This window comes from Furipterus horrens, unplaced genomic scaffold (assembly GCF_987537825.1).
Source record: "Furipterus horrens unplaced genomic scaffold, mFurHor1.1.pri manual_scaffold_2, whole genome shotgun sequence".
Lineage (NCBI taxonomy): Eukaryota > Metazoa > Chordata > Mammalia > Chiroptera > Furipteridae > Furipterus > Furipterus horrens.
The window spans coordinates 163,902,983-163,926,742 of NW_028327172.1; the positions used below are offsets into that span (position 1 = coordinate 163,902,983).

General features: G+C 38.4%; 1 protein-coding gene across 2 annotated transcripts in view; it reads left to right on the forward strand.

The window, feature by feature from the left end:
* RASGEF1B (RasGEF domain family member 1B) overlaps positions 1-23,760 on the forward strand; it is a 565,627-nt gene that overhangs the window by 129,147 nt on the left and 412,720 nt on the right. For both annotated transcript variants that reach the window (XM_090266714.1, XM_090266713.1), the window contains exon 2: positions 14,352-14,399. Coding sequence is in view for 1 of the 2 variants with exons in the window: in XM_090266713.1 (XP_090122839.1) it covers positions 14,352-14,399 (48 nt within the window). In the remaining variant the exon portion in view is untranslated. The remainder of the gene's footprint in view (positions 1-14,351; positions 14,400-23,760) is intronic.

The following is a 23,760-nucleotide window of genomic DNA, read 5'->3' on the forward strand; positions in this document are numbered from 1 at the left end:
TGCAGTAGGCAGCCAGTAAATACTTGTTGAGTGAATCATCTTGGAATTCACCATCCCACAAACATTGAAGATAATGGTTGATTTCCCAAATACACCATAAAAACCTATTTATTTTAAGGATGTAATTTAACCAAACCTCTAGGATTAACAGCTTGAGTTTGGGGATTTGAGAACAGAGCTATGCAGTTGGATTCAAGAAAAGGAGAAGTAATAATTTGCTCTCACTTTCTAACATGCAGATTTAGCTATAGGTGAATTATAAAAATGACAAAGTTTGTCTTCAGCATCTTTATACTTCCTTTTCCTGCAGCCTTCTTTATTTTATTTCACCTTTATTTTATTTATTTTTATTTTGTAGAAGACAGAAATCCATTCAGGAAAGACCAAGAAAAAGGTGATCATATAATGGGTAACCAAGAATAAGAATTGTATTTCACAGAAATAGGAACTGTGAAGCCACTGAGAGTAAAGACTGTATATCTCTCTTCACTCTTTCTCATTCTCCCCTTCTTCTTTTCCACTTTCTTTCCTTTTCCCTGTCTTTGTCTCTCTCTCTTTCTCACTTACGCACCACATGATCTCTCTCCTAGGGTCCCTGCTGTTCTCTGTCATATGTCCTATTCTCTGCTGTCTGGTTCACTCTGCTTACTTATAACTTTGAAAAAGTCATTGTGGCCAACACTCTATGACCCTTTTATATTACAACTTTTAAATTTTAGTTCTCGTTACTAACTACCTCAGACTGCTTTCCATTTCCAAATTCTTGACAGAAAGATCTTATTGATCTTTCTGAGCAAGGCCATAGGCCACTCTCCAGCCTACTTGTTGGCCTCCTATTGGATCACTGGTCTACCCTTGACCTAGCAATCTGTGCCTGAGGTGAGAAGTGAGGTCATGTGATGGGGGCATGGTCATGGAGGCAGCAAGTATTGTGAGTGGGTCATAGTCCTCTGAAAGAAATATATATGCATAGGAAGCAAAGATCTATGTCTCTAGCACCATGGTCTATGTTTGTAATACCTTCTACTCAACCTGCTAGCTCCCTCACTCTGGCCCAAGCATCCATTCCAAGCCCTCAAACTAAAGTCTGCCCAGCATGATCCACAAGTACCTACACCTTTTGTCTAGTTAAAGCCCTACTTGGAGGAAGTGGTTATGATCCCTACATGTCAGGTATAGTGAAGGTCATTTGAGATACTAAATTGAATAGAATACAGGCCCTACTTTTAAAGAGTTGCAGTCTAATTAGTGAGGTGGACCAGTATACCATCAACTAATTTTTAGTGTGTTCAATGCTATTACAGATTGGTATGACTAAAGTGTGTCCTCAGAGTCCAGTGGTGAAGGTTAATAATTCTGCTTTAGTAGGAAGAGAGAGCTGGATAAGACTTCACAGGAGATCTGACATTGTGAGTGGGCTTTGGAAGATGAATTGGAGTTGAGAGGGGGGTGAAGGCATTAGCATAGCCATAGAGATGTAAGAGCCTATCAGACAACTGGCCTCTCTAAAGCATGAAGTACATGGGAGCACGGTTCTGCTGAGATGTGAGCTGGAAACGTAGGGTGGAACTGAACTACTGGTCATGGAACAGCAATAGCTAAACAGGAATTCATGTAGTTATGAAGAAAATGTGTAAGATAGGGAGACATGGAAGAGTTGAGGCAGCGACACATTTCATGTACAATCTTACTTAAACTTCATATTTGAAGTGCACAACCATCTTTTTTTGTTCAATTTAACTTCATTAGCATTACTGAGCATCTAATACGTGTCAAAAACAGCTCAGAAGAGAGTTATATTTATGTGACATCACAATTAAACCCATGGGTGTGGCTTCTCCCAGGAAGACAAGGCAGAGGAAAAATGACGTGGTGATGGGGGGTGGGGGAGGGACTAATGTAAAAGATACCTCCAAACAGCATGACTGAAAAACTAGGAGGAGAGACAGGGAGAATAGAGACAGAAGCCAAGGGAAGGGATTCAGGAAAATGGGAGTGGTTAGCAGTGTCTAGAGCTGCAGAATGGTCAGAAAAGATAAAGACTGCAATTTGGCATTTAAGAAGATTATTATGAGCAGGATGTAGAGCAAGGAGCCAGTGGGGACTCTGGGGGTACAGGGTAGCAGTAATAAAATAACTTCCCCATTTCACCTAGCGCTGACTCTGCACTAAGGAGTCTCATTTCAGTCAGTTTTAATATTAATACTTTGTTAGCAGCTCTTGGAAAAGGTTTGTTGAGGAAGGAGACTGAAGCTCTTGGCTTAAATGAAGGTTCTGGATTATTTATAGGTTTAATTTATCCCTGTGATTCATGTCCCCAGTTGACATAGGCTATTAAGAGTTCGTTGCATTCTTTTCTTCTTGAAAAAGTAAGAAGAATATTTAATCATAACTGAGTTGCACTAATAGAGATTTTAATAAAACTGGGCTGAGCTCGGCTGGGAAGGTCGAATAAGCAATGGAGAGCGAATGTTCCTCTGGGTGCACTCTGTGCACTGGCGTCATTCTTAGGACTGAAATATAGTATTGAATCCAAAGAACTCACAGGGTTTTCATAAATGCAGTTGAATTGAAAGTCTATGCAAACACATGCAGTACATAAACACATCTTTCTGGACTGTTAAGCCTCCCTGTAGCTTAGATAAAACTTAAAAAGAAACTCTTTGGTGAATTTGATAATAGCCTCATTAAAATTAATTTACCTTCCATGGAAATCAAGGTAAAGACTGAAATGCTTCCCTTCCCACATACTCAGCCTTTCTTTGAGGGTAAGTGAGAGGGCCTGAGAATTATCACCATCAGGAGCTTAGAGAGCATCTCCTACAACTTCTTTGTTTTGCAGCAAGGAAACAGGGCCACTGAAATTGCTTGTGCAAGGTGCCTGTTTCATGCCAGAGCTAGGAAAGGACCTGAGTTTAGGGTACTTGCTATGGGGCAAAACCCACATTACTACTAACGCTAGCAAGAGACAAACAACATGAGTAAAATCCTACCAACTCTTCCAACCTTCGTTCTAGACCTCTTTAGTCCTACTAGAGTTTTCTTTCTAAAAATGAATCTGATTGTGCTATTCCTTCCATGTGAAAGCCTTCAGTGCTTCCCCATTGCCTATAGTGTAATGTCCAGACTCCTTTGAATAATAACCAGAGCTCTGTCTATTTCTCTGGTCCTATGGATCCAGCCCATACCCCTCAACTTTTAGTTTTCAGACATACTTAGCCATTTGCAGTCCCAGATTCATGGTTTCACACTTTTTCACTCTCTCTTCCTGGGAGCCTCCCCACCTTGCTGCCCACCCCCCCCCCCCGCCACTTAACAATGCCAGTTCATCTTACAAACTCAGTCTAAGCATAACTACCTCCCAGAAATCTTCCCACACCTTCTCCCTTTGGGCTCTCATTCTAGGATGTTGCCTATCTCTGGTATAATATCTGCCTCAGTGACTGGCAGTCATTTGTTAATATGTTTGACTATTTGGCTACATCCTGAGTACATAGTGCCTGGAATGTTTAGATGCTTAATAAATGCTTATGGAATTGAAGCAAACAACAAGAAATCCAGGGACAACAGGAAAAGAAACTAGATTACCCTTGAGAAAAAGGCATTTGGACCTATTTTAAAAAGCCATGGCCCTTTCACATAAAAAAATCAAGCATACGATTCCAGAGATAATATAAAACAGTGGCAAAAGACAGATTTTTTTTAAAAAAAATAAATATTGTTGAGACAACTAGTTAGCAATTTGGGCAAAGAATCAATCGAAGCCATCTAGTAAATAAATACCAAATGGCAAGTATAAAAATTAAACCACAGTCTGGCATGAAGAAAATAACCTGAAAATTTATTAAAGTTTAGTGAAGTCATATGTTGCATGCTTGAGCTTTAGTCAGGGCTTAATGATGACTTCATAGCACCTAGAGATTGACTGTAATTGTACTGATTGTCCAGGACTCTGTCCAGTACAGTGTTTGGCACACAGTGAGTTCAGTAACTACTTATAGGATGTGAAGATGCATGTATGTCTTGATGAATGTGTAGACCCGTCAATCTAATAGGCAAGCAGTTTTCTGTGTGCATGTGCCTGTCTTTGAACCCTGGTGAAAGGAGATGAAAAGACCTTATGGGACCATCAGGTACCACTTCTGACACTTCAGATCTGTGCTATTTTTCATGTTTTCTGTTAAGAAGATACAGAGAGGATGAGATTTGGAACCAAAAGAGAGAAATAAAGTTCTTTCGAGGGTGTAGGATGGGGAATGTGTGTATTTGTGGGAGGGGGAGCGGGTGAATTTCTAAATGTTTTTTAAGTAATTTTAATCCTCTTTCTCTTTTTTGTGATGGCAAAGAAAGTGGTTGCCTCTCTTGCTGATGGGAAAAATTGATATATTTGAAATACAATGTTAGAGGAGAGCTCTATAGATACCCTAGACCAGAAAGATGAACGAGGGGCTCCTAGAGCAATTTAAGGCCGGAATATCCCTGGAGGCAAAAATGACAAAACCGCAGCTGTCCTACTTCTGGCACATCATGGGAAGGCAGGGTTCTTTGGGTGTGGGGGTGGGGAGAAGGAACCTATACTAGGAAAATGAGAAGGCAGCAGGAAAAGAGGAAGAACCAAATATGAGATGCATTGACTTTATTAAGAAGCCACAGGCATGAGTCTATGAACAGGGCTGTTGAGGACAGGGCATTGTGGACATCACTCATTTATAGGGTCATCAGGAGTCAGAGTTGACTCAAAGGCATGTAATGCTCCCACTTTCTTGTCTCATGTCCCTTTCTAATAGAAAGCAGATAATAGAGAGCTGCAAGCTGAAAAAGGAGTTCCTTCATCTGGATTTTTGTTAGTTCCATGAATAAGTGCCTAGTGTGTGCCTTCAGAGAGCTACAAAGAAAAGAACTCTAACACATAACACTTATCTCAGAGTTTATCATGTCAAAATATCTGGTCTTTCTTAGTATTTTCCTCCAGCATTGTGTTTTCAGAGATGCTCAATATTAGACTTCTGCACATTAATAGCCTTAGAGACATACGGATTCAGAATATATTATAGTCATTTGTCTTGGCCTTGTTCGTGCACTGAGTTCATCATTGTTTTATTTTCAGCACAGCTCCTTTTTCCCCTTACTGTAGAGTTATTAACAGTAATAGGAGCTTCCCAGCTTCAGTCAGCAGCATGCCTGAGAGGGATGTTCAAGAGAGGTAGGAGGGTTTCATTTCCCAAGTAATTTGTATGCCAGGGAGTACCACTCCATAGAAACCATGTTCTTTGTAGCTGATGTGGTTCATAATACGGCTGGCATGGAGGGGTGAACCACAACAACCAGGGCAGACAGGGAGAAACTGGAGCCGACAACCAAAGCACTCCTCCCCTGATCCCAGGGCTAGACAGGTACTAAGGGTGGGCCAGGTGGAGGCACCAGCTGGCCGTGGGAAGAAAGAACACAGCAGGTAGGCAGGCCACAGCACCTAAGAGATCATGGGGCAGTCTCGGAAGAGGGTCTGAACACAGAGAGCTGTGACAGTAAGGCATATAGGGGATGATTAAGTGTAGTGGTTAGGAACAGCAGCTTTTGGAAACAAACCGTTTATTAAGCAAAACGTGTTGTATACATTGACACTGGAATGTTTTTCAGCCTTTAAGAGAAAGGAAATCTTGCATATGCTACAACATTGATGACTCCTGAGCATATGCTAAGCAAAATGTACCAGTCACAAAAACCTAGATACTATGTGACTCCACTTATCTGAGGTTCCTAGATTAGTCAAATTCATTAAAACAGAAAGAAGGATTGTTGCCAGGAGCTGGGGGAAGGGACAAGGGGGCATTGTTTAATGTATATAGAGTTTAAGTTTTGCAAGATGAGAAAGGTTCTAGAGCTGAGTTGTGCAACAATGTGAATGCACTTAACATCACCAAACTGTACACTTAAAAATGGGTACCATGGTCAATTTCATGTTAGGTGTACTTTGCCACAATTAAATTTTTTTTAAATCAGAGATATCCCAAAAGAAAAAATAAAGGCAGCTTTGAATACAGGATCTCTGAGTTCAAATTCTGGCATAGACAATGACTAGGAGGGTGCTTTGGGCAAATCAGGTAACTTCTGGGGAATTCGGTTTCTTTCTTTCTTTTTTTATTATGCTGCCTATACTATAGGATTGTAGTGAGGATTAAATAAGACACTATATATAAAGCCCAAGACACTTAGAAAAACATATTAGTGTTGGTTTTTACCACTGCTATCAGGTGAATATGTAGCAAGTCAAGTATGTAAGCAGGTGATTTGGTTTAGGATGTCAGTGAGCATTTTAAGGCCAGATACCAGGTTCAGATTGAGGGACATGACTTCAGTTCTCAGTGGGGTCTGTAAAGAGCAAGGTGTGGCCTTACAGCAAATGTCCAGAAGGAACTGATGCTGACCCACCACTGCTCCCAGATCTAGTCATTTACAGACAGCATTGTCAGGTGACCCAAGGTGGGTAGAACATAAAATCAGAGAAAGGGTATCTTGTGAGCAGAGAGGAATTTGTCCCAGTCATTTATATTAGATACTCCTTAAAGAGGAAAGACTCCTTACATTTCTGTTGGAGAGGCTGGTATTTTCCTCTCCCTTAGTCAGGAGGTGTTGCCCTACCTTGTGAAAGAATTGCAATTCAGAATGTCATAGGTCTTTTGAATTGAACCACCTTCTTGATTTCTTCCAAAGATGATCAGATTGAAAAAGAGCCACAGGTCAGGGGGTATCCTCTTTCAGTACTGTGCAGTCTTCCTGCACTGTTATCACCAGGCAAATCAGTAAGTGGTCGGCACTCTTGTTTCAGGAACCTTTCCATTTCAGCCATTTCTTTTTGTATTGTTCTGGAAAGCAAGCCCAGACAAGGACATGACGTGGGAGGCTTTCTTAACGTCCTGTCAGCTCAGAGGTGCCCCTCGTTCCAGCCTCTAAACATGGGTGACACTTCTGAGTACAGCATGCTAAGAGAGCAGGCAAGTCCTCCTAGGAGTTACTGGGTTGCTAATCACCCCATTTGCAGAGTGATCCCACTAAATTAGCCTCTGCTCTAATTAAGGGAACTCAGGCCAGAGCCCATATTTAAGAGCTCTCTTTGTCAGTTCCATCCTGGGGTTTAAATAGAATATTTAATGTTGGTTTAATGTTGGTAGAGCAAACTGAAACATTTCCTAATTCTGCTAAAAGTAGCAGAGAAATTGTAGACTGGTGTGTGTGTGTTGGGGGGGTGGTGGCTTTACAGTGAGGGCAGCATCACTGGTGGGGAAAATGAGTCGTATTTGCTGGAAGAGGTCACTTAAATTCCCTTTTGGTTTCCCGTAGAGTCCTGCATACAATGTATTTGAACACAATTGCAGGCTTAGATGTCAGAGCTCTCATTTTCATAAATAGGTCTGGAAAACATAATCGCGTTCGCCCCTTGCTGTTTTTGACTTTGGAGTAACTTTTCAGAACACACTTTTAATTAACCCTGACTTATAAGTGTTCAGGTCAGAGTTCCAAAGCAGCTTGGTATAATTTGATTATGGCAAAAATCATGAATTTTTAAAATAAGGTTTTCTTCTGCTGCTGCCTCTTTTTTTGTGTATGTAGATGTATGAGGGGGTGGAGGGGTAGCTTTATTAGGTGGGCTATTTTTATGTAAATGTCTTGAAGCCTGCAGTAAAATACCATGCAGGCATTTCCCAAGTTAGGCACACCTGATTTGTGAATGTTGCTTGCATCTGTGGTGCCAGTTACAAAAGAGCCCTTTCCTACCTGCCTCTGCTCTCCTCCCCCTGTTGCCAATTGCTCTGGAGAGAACAGCCTTGGGGGCCATGGCTACTGGTGGGAGCTCAGGTCTGACTTTGGAGAATTTCTGATCTCCTGTCTATTTTCCATGACTTTCTTTCTCTTAAAGCAATTATTCGTGCAACCCAGTTTCTTTGTATTTTCTGATTTTCATTACTCTGGATTGCTGATTCTTCCTTGGGCAATTTTTTTCATATCAATAATAGTATAAGACACTGGGCTTTGATTCAGAAGGACTGGTTTAAATCTTGGTTCTACCACTTGTCTATTAGCAGTGTGACTTTGGGCAAATTATTTTGTTTTCCATATCTCAGTTTTCCCATCTATAAAACTGACATAGCACAATTACATTCACCTCTCAGCCAAGTCAAGAGGATCATGTAAGACAATGTAAGTTGGGTGGTGTGTGGGAACCCATGGTAAGTGCTCAAAAAATGTGAGTTGTTGGTGGTGTTGTTGTTGTTTTTTTTAATTTTAGTTTCTTCTTTATTTTTCTCCCTTGCCCTGCCTTTCCTTCCTTTTCTTATTTTTATTGAGTTGTTTGAGAAAAACAGGTTCTTTTCTTTTCCTCTTGATTACCCCCCCCCCCCCGCCCCATTTCTGTGTTTTTCAAGTTGAGACACAGGGAACGATAAGCAGTAGTCAGTCCCCAGTAAGAGTTGGCCTGGGCACTGTGTGCCCTGCCACAAGGAACTGCTTAACAACTTGCTCTGTCCTCTTGCTGTTCTTCACTACTTAGTAGTCCTAAGTGACCCTATTCATAACTGCTAATGATCAGAGTAATGCAAGGGATGCCCTTGAATCAAGAAAAGCAAAGCCATCTGCTTGGGATGGGAGGGTGAGGGACATCAGACATATGAGCAGGGAATACCATGCCTTACAATTTTTAGCAAGACCTCTTGAGAAGTCCACAATTTTTACCTTAGTCTCCATCCTCTTCAAATTGAAAGTGCTGTTCATTCACACTATATGGAAAAAGCAAAATCATTTTCTTTGTTGATTTTATTATTTTTCTGTTTGGTATAATTGTTAGTATTGTGATAGCATACTGTTTTTATTGAAATTACATAGCATTTCAGTCATACCAGAGGTTAAATTAGGACTGTGTGTTGTAGCTGATAAAATTATTTCTTTGGGGGAAAAATGCCCTTAACACCTAACTAATGAAAGAATTTTTAGGAGACCACAAGTTTGTAAGTGGGGGGGTTGAATGTATAACATGATATGTAAGATGCAGGTCTAACCTCCATTCTATCTAGATAAGACATTTATTAGGAGAGACCTAAAAGCTGATTTAATGTCAAATGCAAATGTTGTTTCCCTGGAATTGGATTGGGGATTGTATTAGGGTTCTCCAGAGAAACAGAACCAATAGGATATGTATAAGAGGAGATTTATTATAGGATTGGCTCATGTGATTGTAGAGGCCAAGAGGTCCTACAATTTTCTGTCTGCAGGCTTGAGACCTAGGAAAAGTTGGTGATGTAATTCAGCCTGAATCTGAAGGCTTGAGAATCAGGGGAGTGCTGGTGTAAGTCTTGGAGTTCGACAATCTGGGAACCAGGAAATCCAATGCCAAGGACAGGAAATGATGGACATTCTAACTCAGGAAGCAAGAGAGAATATGCGCTTCCTTTACCTTTTGGTTCCAAAGGGGAGTGGGGGGGTGGGGCAAGAGATTGCATGATGCCCACTCACAATGGCGAGGGTGAATCTCTTATTCAGTCTACTAATTCAAATGCTAATCTCTTCTAGGAGTACCCTTGCAGATACACCCAAAAATAATGTTTTACCAGCTATCTGGGCATCCCTTATCCAGTTACATTGTCACATAAAATTAACCTCACAGCTTTGTAATCCCCTTTATAAGTGGAACTCTTGTCCTTTAAGTTGTGTTTGCTATCTTGACTTAAGTACAAAGGCTATATCCATGGATGTTTATGGCACTTAAAATGGTATTGAATCCAACTAAATTTATAAAATTATGAATATAAATATACAGAATTTGTGTGCTTATTTTTTAATTAGAAAGGTTAAATAATTTGGAGATCTGTTTTTGGACTACTTTGAGTAATTTGCCAACATTCAGCCTGTTTCAGTTATCCTGGCCCACCCACTGGTTTGATCAAATTAAGAATTTTAACACCAGGCATTTAAAACAGAAAGGGAAAAGAAGTTTCTTTATGTGGATTCTTCAACAAGAAAGAGAGAGAGAGAATTAGTTCCTGTTTCTGTATTTTCCTACTTTCCATTCCAAGTTACCATTGTCCTTGGCAGGCAAGTGATCCTCAAATTGTAATTAACCTACCATATGTATCTAGGATATATATATATATATATATTATATATCTGGGGTGCTTGTTATCATGCACATTCCTGGGAACCCCTCTATATCCCTGCTTTAGAATTTCTGGAGTTGGGGTTTGGTAAATTCCATTGCTAACAGCCCCTGAAATGACCTTTATGAACTCTAAAGTTTGAGAATCACTGACCCAGACATTCTTCCTTGGGATGTATGTGACTGACAATGAATGTGATGGGAATGGCCTCTTTTATTCAGGAGTTGGATTTGCTGGACCTTCATTTTTTAGTTTCTTACCCTCTTTGGGGGTAGATTCGTCGGGGTCTATATAATACTGGTTTGTTATATTGCCACAATAAAATGTCACAGACATTTTAAACAACAGAAGTTTTTTTCCCACTGTTCTGCAGGCTGCAAGTCCAAGGGCAAGGTGTCCCAGGGTTGGTTTTCTGGAGAGATCTCTGTCCTCTCTTTCTCTTGTGGTTTTTCCTCTATGCATATGTGTTGTATCGTAATCGCCTCTTCTTATAGAGATACCAGTCACATTGGATTAGGGCCCATTCATGGAACCTCGTTTTTACCTTATTTACCTCTTTCAAGGCCCTGTCCCAAAATATAGTCCCATTTTAAAGCACTGGGAGTTAAGACTTCAGCATATGAATCTTTTTTTGGAGTGGGAAACAATTTAGCACCTAATAGTCTAAACGGATCTCAAAACACTGTATGAATAAGTGAAAGATGAATCCTTTAGATTTCTTACAAAGTTCCTCTACCCATCCCAGCCTCTGTCCAACAGTAGGAAGCCTACTCTCGATTGGTCTCTTGGTCTCTCTCCTCTAAGGCAGCAGGAATGAAGTAGGGACAATGACAACTTGCGTTTAATTGGTGCCGTTCCTCCTAAGCTCCATATCTATGAATGTGGGAGAGTCTGCTTTAAACGATTATGTGCGATGGTTCTTGAAAGTAGAGTGAGAAGCCAAAACTCTTTTCATAATCAATATTAAGAAGATGTTCTTTGCTTTCCCCCCCTGTTTTACTGGATGACATCTGCCCTGATTGTGCAAGAGCAATGGTGGTGAAAACTGCTTGTGCTAAAGCATGAATTCAGTCAGTAGCACGAACCTGTGCTAGTAGTTCTTATAATGTTAGCTCTGTGCATTTGCATTGCAGAAAAAAGAAAAGCCAGTTTCACTAAAAATAACCTTGATGAAATAGTAAAAATTATTGAGTTTACTAAACTGAACCCCCTAAATACACAGCTTTTTAGGATTCTATTAGACAAAATGGAAACTATGCATGAAGCACTTCTGTACATAAACATTCAGTGGCTGTTTTGAAGAAAAGCACTTATATGATTGAATTGGCAACCAGACTAGCCTCGTTTTTCCTAAAGTATCATTTTAACTTCAAAGAACAAGCAGTAGATTCACATTCATGTAGCTGGCAGACATGTTTGCAAAAATGAAGTGAATCTATTGCTGTAAGGAAAGCAATTGACAGTATTTGTTGCTCATAATAAAATGTAAGCTTTCAAGTGAAAATTAGAATTTTGGGAAACTGTATCCATTACTGTGGGCCGGATACCTTACCAACTGTTACAGCTTTTTCAGGAGAGGTTGGTGATTAATTATTATGATTAAAAATATTATGTAATAAAATATGTCAATATTTGGGAAACCTCCATAACTCATTAAACAACTAGTTTCCAAATAATCAATGCAGGATGCTGTAAAATCATGCATGGGTAAAAGATCCATTCAAACTTCAAGGTAGACTAAAACTTTTTATGTAACAGAGTGTAAAAAGTTAATTTAGGAAACTACCAGTTGTCAAGTTTCAGCTTATTATTAGAGAAGAATATTCACAACCATCTAAAAGGATTATTACAAATACTCTTTATTTTCCAGCTAGATATCTGAATGAGGCTGATTTTTTCTCATTTACTTTAACCAAAAGCGTATCATAGCAAAATAGATTAAGTGCAGAAGCAAATATGAGGATCTAGCTATCTTCTATTTAAGCTAGAGTTGCAAAAATTTGAAAAACATGGCATCTTCTCACTAGTATTTTTCTGTTTGGGAATATACATAAAATATATAGAAATATGTTATTTAACATGTAATGGGTTTATTATTACTATTTTAAAATGAATAAATGTGTATTTTAAAAAATTCTCAGTCCTAAAAATGTTCATAATCACTAATCATCAGAGAAACGCAAATTAAAACCACAAAGAGAGATTACCTCACACCTGTCAGAATGGCCATCAGTAACAAATCAACAAACAACAAGTGCTGGCGAGGATGTGGAGAAAAGGGAAGCCTTGTGCACTGTAGGTAGGAATGCATATTGGTTCAGCCAGTGTGAAAATGTTCGAAGGTTCCTCAAGAAATTAAAAATGGAACTGCCTTTTGATTTAGAGATTTTACTTCTGAGAATTTATCTGAAGAAACCTGGAACACTAATTCAGTCTCATGTTCATTGCAACATTATTTACAATAGCCAAGATTTGGAAGCAGCCGAAATCATCAGTAGATGAGTATATAAAAAAGCTATTAATACACTAGAATATTACTTGGCCATAAAAAAAACAACAACAAAATTTAACCATTTGCACCTTCACGGATGGACCTAGAGGGTTTTCTGCTAAGTGAAAAAGGTCAGAGAAAAACAAATACCGTATGATTTCACTTACATGTGGAATCTAAGAAACAATAAAATTGAACAAACAAACAGAAACAGACTCATAGATACAAAGAACAAACTGATGGTTGCCAGAGGGGAGAGGGATTGCGGGACTAGGTGAAAAAGGTGAAGGGATTGAGAAGTACAGTTTGGTAGTTTACAAGACAGTCATAGGGAAGTAAATAAACTACAGCATAGAAAATACAGTGATCCCTCACTTATCACGGGTATTACGTTCTAGACCCACCCTCCTCCCCCCCGTGATAGGTGAAAATCTGCGAAGTAGAGACCTTACATTTATTTTAGTAATTACTGTATAGTACCGCAAAATCCCACGACATAGTGAAAAATCCGCAATAAATAATTAAATATAATATTTTTAAAAATCCCGCGATACAGTGAGGCCGCGACAAGTGAACTGCAATATAGAGAGGGACAACTGTATAGTCACTAATACTGCTAATAACTATGTATGGTGTCAGCTGAGTAGTGGAAATATTAGGGGGAACACTTTCTAAAGTATATGATTGTCTAACTACTCTGCTGTACACCTGAAACTTAATATAAAATAATATTGAATTGAAAGAAATATTTTAAATGAAAAAATATTCTCAATTTTAATTTCTATTAGTAAATAGCAATGGATATAACCTATACAAACAAAAGCTCTTTGGGAGCCTCAATAATTTTTAAGAGTGTAAAGGGATCCTGGAGCAGACAACTTGAGGACTACTGACTTAGGGAGACATTTTTTTGTGCCTACATTGTAGTAATTAGATGAGTTAACTTTGACTCACACTACACTTAAGGTGAAATATACTCACTTTATGCTAAACATAGTGAGCTTGATTTTTTTTTTTTTCTCATTGGGAGGAAAGTAATAATGGGACTCTATACTGACTTAATCTCATGCATAGATTAATGCCTGTTTTTATCGTTCCTAATTCCATATAAAGTTAAATAATTGTGAACAAACTGGAAAAAAAGAAAAAATCTCTCTAAGAACTTATGTTTTTGAGAGATTTGTTTTAATCTAATAAAAATAAATTGAAATTAGCAGTGATAAAAATCCACCCTATAGAAAGACACTTGGGAATCTTGTCAAATGTGCTCTTCCATTCTGCCTCTATTTTCTCATTTTCCAATTTATAGAGCATCTATTTTTCTGTCTCTTCCTTCCCCCTTACCTCTTCTTTTATTTATTTCTCCCTTCTTTCCCCTTGCCTTATTATAGCTAAAAGTATTTCCTTATGTTTGCAGTTTTGGGTTTCTGCCTGAGAAAGATGCTGAATCGGTAAGTATGAGCACAGCATTGACAAAGTGTAGGTGCATCTCTGCATTCTCAGCTCCAGGACTTAAACAGTTTTCTATGCAGTATGTAAAATTCAGCACTGGAGTTCATGCTATGCTTCTATTTTTAGATTGCTAGAGGCTGTGAAGGAAGATTAGGGGAAAGAATTTTAACCTAAAACATATACCTTCTAGAGGAAATGACATCAAAATAAGGTCTACTATTATATTGTGCTCTTCATAGATTTCTTTCTCGTTTTTCCTCTAGTCCAAGAGTCGCTCCAGAGCTGGCCTGAAAGCAAGCACAAAGCAAAAGGTACGTTGTTCCCCTCAGCATTGTTCCTTTAAAAAGTAATTATTTTGGTGGGTGCTTTTACTGTTTTCCTGAAGAGACTGACTTGTTTTAGTAGGCAAAGATGCACCCAGAAACAAGATATTTTGAGGTCTTCATTTACTTTGTCTCCGTAATTGTAAAACTGAAGTTGCAGTAAGATCCTTGAAATAAAATGGAATGAGAGATATTCTGGAAACCCAGTGATAAAATCTTAGAATTTCCCATGACTCACAAGCAGTTCTGAAAGCAAGGTCAAGAACATGCTTTTCCACATTCAGGTCTTTATTTTCTAAGCTCTTCACAGTGAAGGCATCTACTCCTATCTCAGTTCATATTTTTTAATGATCTTTATTCTCTCAGCGTTGGCTATGGAGAATGACCGTCACCTATAACTCGCAGTGAACTGGCTGAAACATGAACTTTGTGAGTCAGAAAGAGTTGGTTTCAATTTCTGGTTCTGTCACTTTATAGATGTGTACACTTGGACATATTTCTATGAAGAAGTATAGTTTATTTTAGAAATAAAATGAGATAATATATTTGAAGCACTTATATCTTAGTGTCTAGCACAAAATAGGGACTTAATTTTTAAATTCTATAATATTTCATTGATACAAAACAGTAGAAAATTCTAAAATCTTAATACACGTACACACACACACACACACGTAGATTTATTTATTAACTTAATTTTTCCATTATCCCTAGCATATGGTTTATAACCAATACATAAATACTCCATTTTGACAGGGGTATCATTATCTCCTTGGCAGTTCATTTCATTTTGGGTCACTGAAATTGTAAAATCTTTTATATATGTTTATTCACATAGGATAGCCTGTAATTTCAAGCCACTGTGCCTATTTCTGTCCTTGTAACTCCCTAGAATTAGTATGCCACATTCTTTCTCACATATGACAGCCTTTCCTAGATTGGGAGAGAAATAGCCCCCCCCCAATTCTTCTATTTTGTACATTATTAATATCAGTTTTTAAAATTATTCCTCATATAGTTCTTAGACTCCCATGAAAAAGATTGCTTGTCTTTGGATCTTTTTCCATTATCCAACATCATTCTCAAACATCTAGGTAGCATGTTCATTTTCATCTCTGAAGAAGTGCACTACACTGGTGACTCTCCAATGGCCAGTGGGGCAGATCTAATTAGATGGAGGGCCTTGCACCAGCCTTCAGTTGTCTGCTTATGTGATAAGCCTGTGTAGGAAGTTGAACTTGTCACCATCCATTTTTCTAGAGACAATTCTCAAAAGATCTCCCTTACTTGGACTAGTAGACTGAATGGAGATGATCCAAGAAGGGAAAAAGATATATCAACTCTTTCCAGTCTCATACATTGCAACTTCCTTTCAATTCATGTTCAGCAAATTTGAAGCTATAAAGTTTAAAAACTTATATTGTATGAAGTTATCATATTCACAGAGGTTAAGTACTGCCTAATAACCACACATTAAAAATTATAATAATATGTATTAATTTATCAAAATGCCTTGACAAAGTCAAATATTTTTAATGTTTTTACATAGTCCCTATTAGAATGCTAACCTATTATTTTTTTCCAGTATAAATTTAAAGGCATGCAATATGATACCTTGATTTACATTTATTATGAAATTATTACTACAATAGGTTCAGCTAACATCCATCCTTTCATATAGGTACAATAAAAAGAAAAGAAAGGTAAAAAATTTTTCTCCTTGTGATGAGAACTCTTAGGATTTACTCTCTTAACAACTTTCCCGTATGTCATATAGCAGTGTTAGCTCTGGTCATCGTGTTGCACATTACATCCCTAGGACTTATTTATTTTAAAACTGAAAATTTGTGCCTTTTGAGTGTATTCCCTTAGTTGCAGTCTGAAATTCCAAAATCTTAATCCTCAGAAAAACAGACAGACACATACATTTAAATTATGTTAATTTCTGCTGATACATAGGACAATGATATAAATAGATTAGAATTTGGAGAAGTTCATGTTAAACAATTATTCTTCTAATGTGGATGTTTGAAGTGTTTAAAGTGCTTGCCTAACCTGTCAAGATAATGAACATATTAACTCAGAATACCATTCTTGTTGCCAATTGATAGGGAAAAAAACACTTCAAGAATGCAAAACATCTAAGGAGACTTAAAGAGATAACAACTATGAAATTTCTAAGCCTAGTGCCTAAGTAGATGGTAGCTATTTTTATTAGAAAAATATCATCTTGGTTGAAAAAAAGAGAAGAGCCAACATTAATATGGCAAACACTGTGCTTCAGGTTCAGTTATGAGCACTTAACTTCCAACTTATTTAATACTCTCAACAGCCTTCTGAGGTGGGTGTTCTTGTATCCTTTGGGGTCTGTCAAGACAATGAAATCACAACCAATAATTTCAACAGAGAGACTATGATATAAAGAATTCTTAACTGGCTATAAAATTGTTAACCAGATAATGGAAATATTAATCCTGGGTGGAAATCCCAGAACTACTAAAACTTCTTAGATACTTAAAGGGAGGGTCCCACAGAGTTGAAATTCAGACCTCTGAGGACAGGGTACAGGCCAGCACACTATGAGGCTGATTCTCTGCAAGTACCGGGAAAACATTGCAAACTGGTTCAGTGGCTTTGCAAGAAGGTGAGATGTGCTATGAAGGTGAGGCTCAGAGGAAGTGCACAAGAAGCAGTCCCAGTTCCTTCTTGTTTTTCTAGCTCTGCAGCCCCTCTAGCGCTCCCTACTGGCAGAGCTAACAAGAAGCCAGCTGACTAAGCAGGAAGGTGTTTGCAGACTCCCAAGCCTAACATCACAAAGCTGGTTACAGAAAAATAGGTTTCTGGTGAGAGACAATAATTTAACCGATACATTTAATAGCTCTATTTTGTAAGTGAGGAAGCTGAGGCACAGATGGGTTCAGTTATGTTTGCCTAGTCCTATGGTCTGAATATTTGTTTCCGCCGAATTCAAATCTTAACCCCTATAGGTGATGGTATTAGAAAGTTGGCCTTATGAATCGAATTAATGCTCTTTTTTATTTTATTTTATTTTATTTTGAGAGTATATTTATTAGAGCTGGTGAGAGTGAAATAAAGGAAGGGCTTAGGGTAGATGAAGCAACAGGAGAGATCCTAGGTGGTGCTCTGCTTTGGTTCCCTAGAAATGTTATAGGAAAGAAGTGAGCCAAGGCAGGGCTGCTGTTAGCTCACTGAGAAGTCATAGAAGAGAGCAATGGGGGAAAGTGGGACAACTGTAATAGAACAACAATTAGAAAAAAAAGAAGTCAGAGAAAAAAGGGCCTCAGAGACAGGTTCAGTGGGTTAGTCTGGCATGAGCTGCTGCTGCCCTTTGCTCTCTTGGTTTCAAGTGTCATGGGAGCCTTAGAGTTTAGAAAAGTGAAGATGTGTGCCTGAGAGGGAATAAAAGGGTGGGCATACTCCAGAGAGAGCCTGCTGGATTAATGCTCTTACAAAAGAGATCCCTCAGAGCTCCCTAGCCCGTTCCACCATGTAAAGACAATGTAAGGACACAGTGAGAAGTCTGCAAGCCTTACCTCAACATGCTAGCACCCTGATCTTGGGCTTCCAGTCTCTAGAACTGTGATAAATACATTTTTGTTGTTTTTAAGCCACCCAGTCTGTGGCATTTTGTTACACACTTACTCCCTAACCCCATCTGCAGTTTTACTTTGTGTGGTTTCAGTTACTCCTGGTCCAAAAATATTACATGGAAAATTCCAGAAATAAATATGTATGTTTTAAATTGTGCACTATTCTCAGCCATGTGATGAAATCTCACTGTCCAGCTCTGTCCCACCCAGGGTGTGAATCATCCCTTTGTCCAGCATCTTCATGCTGTATACACTCCCCACCTGTTAGCCACTTTTTAGTCATTTTGGTTTTCTAATCAACTATCATAGTGCTTGTGCTCAAGTAACACTTATTTTACTTAATAATGGCATCAAAGCACAAGAGTAATCATGCTGGTAATTTGGATATGCCAGAGAGAAGCTGTGAAGTGCTTCTTTCAATGAAAAGGTGAATACAATACAATAAGATATATTTATTACAGTATATTGTTAAAATAGTTCTATTTGTATTGTTGTTAATCTCTTATGGTGTCTAATTTGTAAATTAAGCTCTATCATAGGTGCATATGTACAGGAAAAAACATAGTATATACAGGGTTTAGTACTATCTGGGGTTTCAGGCATCCACTGGCGGTCTTGGGACATATTCCCTACAGATAAGGCAGCAGAGGGTAGGGAGGTTGTCTGTAGTAGCTAGAAAAGACCAGTACACCCATCTAGGAAGAGGCAGGGTCAGAATTTAAACCTAGACAGCCTGGCTTCAAAGTTAAAAACTATTAACCTCTTGAACAAGTGACCATGAGCAAAAATGCTTCTCTATGCTTTACTTTAAAAATCTGTAAAATGAAGATGATAGTTCCTAACTTTTTGGGTTGTCCTAAGGATTAAATAAACAATATAAATATGTACCTATTATATTTTCTGGCACATAATAACTTCCTAATAAATACTAGCTCTTAATAAATATGACAGTTTCTTGTTTTGAGTGTAGGAACTTCGTTTTGGCTCAGTGACTCTGTGTTTTGTAAGTATTGCCTTTGCCTTGGGGTGATTCCATCTCTAGTGGGTTATTTAGATGATTAGTCTCTCTCCAGCTTAGCATATTTGAGTGTTTATATTGGAGAGTGAACAGTAGAGAAAATTTAGTGCTGGATTTTGATCAATGGAGGCTTTATTGTTGATGTCCTTAAAATCAGTATTTATCAGGGGCTGTATCAGAGTACTACGTTAGTCTTTCACTTCAGATTTTAAGTGGTGGGGAAATCATTGAATTTATTCATTTATTCTTTAACATAACAATTATTTATTGGGTACCTAATTACACCAGGCACTATGCTAGGTAACAGGGGTGATATACATGGACATATGGACCCTGCCCTAGAGACTGTTTCTTCCAGTCTAGCGGGGAACTTGATGCAACAAGCCAGCTGCTCATTCTCCCTCATTCCTCCTTGTCCTTGACAGGTGATATTTCTTTTTACATAGATATAATGCTATCTTGTGGGTAAATATCTATTTGGCCTTCTATGTAGTCAACCAGAATCCAAGGGGCTTGTATAGGGTGGGAGGGGAGATATGTTAAGTGAATGATAGCTTCTTCTTCTGAAGGACAAAGTCATTAATTAACTGGTGAAGAGGCAGGTCTCAGACAAGACATGGAATAAGTGGGAGCAGCTGAGAGGCAGTGTCCCTAGAAAGCTCTTGGGTCCCTGGTGATTGGTCATAGGTATTTGTGTGCAGGGATGTAAGAGTTAAGGGCTCCAGGCTGGATACAGTGATGCTGTTGGGCTTTTTGCTTGCATGTAGTCACTAGATTGGGAGGCAGAGCCTGGAACAGGAAGGGCCTTAGACCCGTGGAATTAGCTAACTGTGGTGTGATCAAGAAATGCTCCTGTAGAAGTTAGGCTGTTTTATGCTTTATTTCTCTTCGATGTTTACGTTCCTTTGGCTTAAAAATACCAAATATCCTGGTATCCTAAGGGAACCAAGGGAAGGGCTTTATGTATGTACGTTGGCCAGAAATTTAAAAGAGCTGGCCTTGGAGGCTAGCATGGTGGTCGTAGCATCTAGGATGCTCTTGAGAGAAACTCAAGGTCATAGTGATGTGGTGAGAGTCATACTAGGTCTTGTGATCTTTATAAAAAGTCTGGTAAAAATTAAGGAGGTTAGGTTATGTTGAGGTCTATTTTTTAGGACATGAGAATACCCAAAACCCATTCTTGAGCCCCTCAGCTTAAGGGAATCAGAGGAAAATAAATACACAGAAAACAAAGACTGGCAAATGACTATTCTGTTATCTCAACGTACAACTTCAGGGAGTGAGGCTGAAATAAATAAAAGATTCATTTTCCCCCTCCCACTTTCTACTTTCCAAGTATCTTTTCAAGATTAAAAACAGTATTAATAGTAAAAATAGCATACAATCAATGTTCCACTTGCTTTGCAATTATTCGGTGATTGCACTGCTTTCATTTGATTTAATCAGGGTGAACTTAAATTGCCAATGCCTAAAGTTAACGAAGTGTTTTAAATATTCTCAGTCTCCTGCCCAAGCATTTCCTGGTGTTCAGTAATCTTGAGTTTACTATATTCTTTCTTCTATCAAAGCCATCTTCACAGATCTGATAAATAAATTCACAGTAAGTTACTCTTGAATTATATGGCTTAAAGTCTAATGTCTCCTAAGGGTATTTACATTTTAATAGGCAACAGGAGCCAATGAAATTGAGTTGAAAGGGAGGAATTTCTGGTGTTAACAATCAGGAAACAATTTTTGGTAGGTAGGAAGATTTTATCCTGGCTCCTAAAATTGCATCGTTTACCTATAAAATCAATTCAGACTAAACATTAATTGGTTAGGTGATGTAGGGTCACAAATGTCCATGGTTAGTTGATAGGGAGCTAATACCCTAATTTGTAGCATTGAGGCTGGTACTTCCCTGTTCAGCCACCCTCATCTCTCCCTCCCACCCTCATTTCCCCTCTTCCTCCTCATGTGTAGACTGTCATGTCCCTCTATCCCACAGCAAGTTCTCCTCCTAATGGAAATAGTGTTTTGTTAATATTTGTACCTTTCCTCTAGCTCCTTCTCTCTGGTACCTAGTATATGAGTGCTTCCTAAATGTTGATAAATATATTGAAAAAACATCTCATGCCCCCATTGACACCTAAGCCAATCATGCCATGAACAGTAACAGAGCCCATTGTTAGTCTCAGATCCCCACCTGGAGAAGTAGCTCTAATTTTTCCTGCCAAAGACTGAAAAGAGGCTCTTGAACATTTCTTATGGTATTATTTTCATTTTCTAATTCTGTACTTATGCCCTTCAGTTGTGTTCTTTTGCCCTTCTGATTCCTCAGTTCTATTCCCCCCACTCCCACACACAGCTCCTCCACTATCAACATCCCCACCATTAATACTTTATTGTCACTCAAAGTCCACAGTTTACATTAGGGTTCACTCTTGGTGTTATACATTCTATGGGTTCTGACAAATATAATGAAGTGTGTCCACCATTATAATACCACACAGAACAGTTTCAATGCCCCCTGTGCTCCACCTATTCCTGCCTTCCTTCTCCCAAACTGCTGGGACCACTGATGTTTCTACTCTCTCCATAGTTATATCTTTTCTAGAATGTCTTATAATTGGAATCATACAGTATGTAACCTTTTCAGGTTGGATTCCTTCAGGTAGTAATATGCATTTAAAGTTCCTTCACATCATTTCATGGCTTGATAGCTTGTTTCTTTTTAACACTGAAGAGTATTCCATTGTCTGGATTTAACACAGTTTATTTATCCATTCACCTACTGAAGGACATCATGGTTGCTTCCGAGTTTTGGCAGTTATGAATAAAGCTGCTATAAACAGCCATGTGCAGGTTTTTGTGTGACTATAAGCTTTTCATTCATTTGCGTAAATACCAAAGAGTGTGACTGCTGGATCAGTTTTTCTTTCCTATTATCTCCCCACAAATGACTCATAGCCTTCGCTTGATTCTTGTCAAGTATCTGCTCCGTCTTGTGTGTTTTCCCACATGTGCTCTGTGTTCTTGGCCATGTACTTCCTGCATTGAGCCTCTAGAGTCTCTAAGAATGATCTGTACCCTACTTGGAGGCATGTAAGGAAAGAGAGAAACTCTTATGTAATAATAGGCTACAGAAGTTTGTAATGTAGCAGCTAGATTTGGGAAAGAAATAGAAAACAGAAGATGAGTTCATAGTGCCCAAGAGTTAAATTCTTTCCATTTATGTAGTTCATATTGGCAAAAAAAAAAAAAAAAAAAGAAAGAAAGAAAAGAAAGAAAGAGTCCGTTTGGGCCTTTTATATCACAGTGAGGATCTGAACACTGAATCTAGCTTGAGGAAAATTGGTCCTGGTAGTGACAATTCCCCTTGAAGGCCCTGACAGGAGATTAAGAGGAAATTCTACTCCCTGAAGTGAAGTCCATATTATCTTTCACTCATGCTATCTTTTCATGGCCTATGAAAGTGCCGAGTGGCTTTCTGGAAGATGCAACCTGAATAAAAAAGTGACAGAACCAGCAAGATGAATTTAAAAGAGATGGCGATCACCTCTATAGGCTCAAAGCAACAGGGATTCTAGAAGAGCCTACTATTTTTTTTTCCCAGAAAAACCAATACATAAACCTCAATGATCATTGATTTCAGTTTTCTCTAAGTGCATAAATTAAAATATGTCATGTTTTAGAAATGCTGTAAATAGGATATCAGAAGGAAAGAATGAAAATGTATCTCTTTTCCTCCTTTTCTTTGAACAAAAATGAGTCTCTATGCAGAAATTGGAAATTTACAACTCAGTCATGTTTTGTTTTGCCCATTTAAGTGATTTTTAAAAATTCTCAGCCAATATTTTAAATGTGAGTGTTTTCACATACATATGAGGATTTCGGGCTTGCACTGAAAAGTTGGAATATCTGAAACATTAGCGTGCATTTCCAAATGACAATAGTCACCGGTAGCTGAAAGGCCACTACCCCCTCTGACCAGGGCAGGCTCTTCCAGTTCACCACATTCCTCAATTCTCTCTGCTGTCTTCCTGACACCCTCCAACTCATGCCTCTCCCTGCCTTCCTGCCCCTGACTGCTCTTCTATGAGACATTTTGCTACTTATTTCCTAGAGAAGTTCTACATCCTTATATTGATATTTTAAATGAGATCAACCCCAGGCTGCCTTGCAAATACATCCCATTTTAGCAAATACATTAATTAGGGTTCAGGTTTTATTAGTGACATGTTAGGCTTCTGCAGAGAATTATTTAAAACATTAATCGGTTTAAACTTATTTTCTTGTAATGTATTGATAGTAAAGACTTTTTTAAAAAGGATTAGTTTCAGGAGTCTTGTATTTGCCATCAGGTCATGGATTTACAAAACATTTTTTCTGCATTTTATTTAAATTGGGAATAATTTTCCTTTAAAAAGAAACTAAGGACAGGAGTCTAATTCGCGAATATGCTAACTTTCTACATAATGACACAAGTCCAAATCCAGACAAAATCAAACAAAAAATATATTCTCAAATATCCACAACTCAGTCACAAAACAATCAATAGAGGGGTAAAATAGGAGGGAGATATAAAATAGTCCACATAAGAAAAGCGTAGCAAGGAAAATCTGGACAAATAAAATGCAAACGATAGGATTCCCAGTGTCCGTGCTGATGGTTCCAGAGCTACAGAATCGCTGCCGTGACCGGTCTCCATCTCAGATGAGAGGAATGAGGTAGACACAAA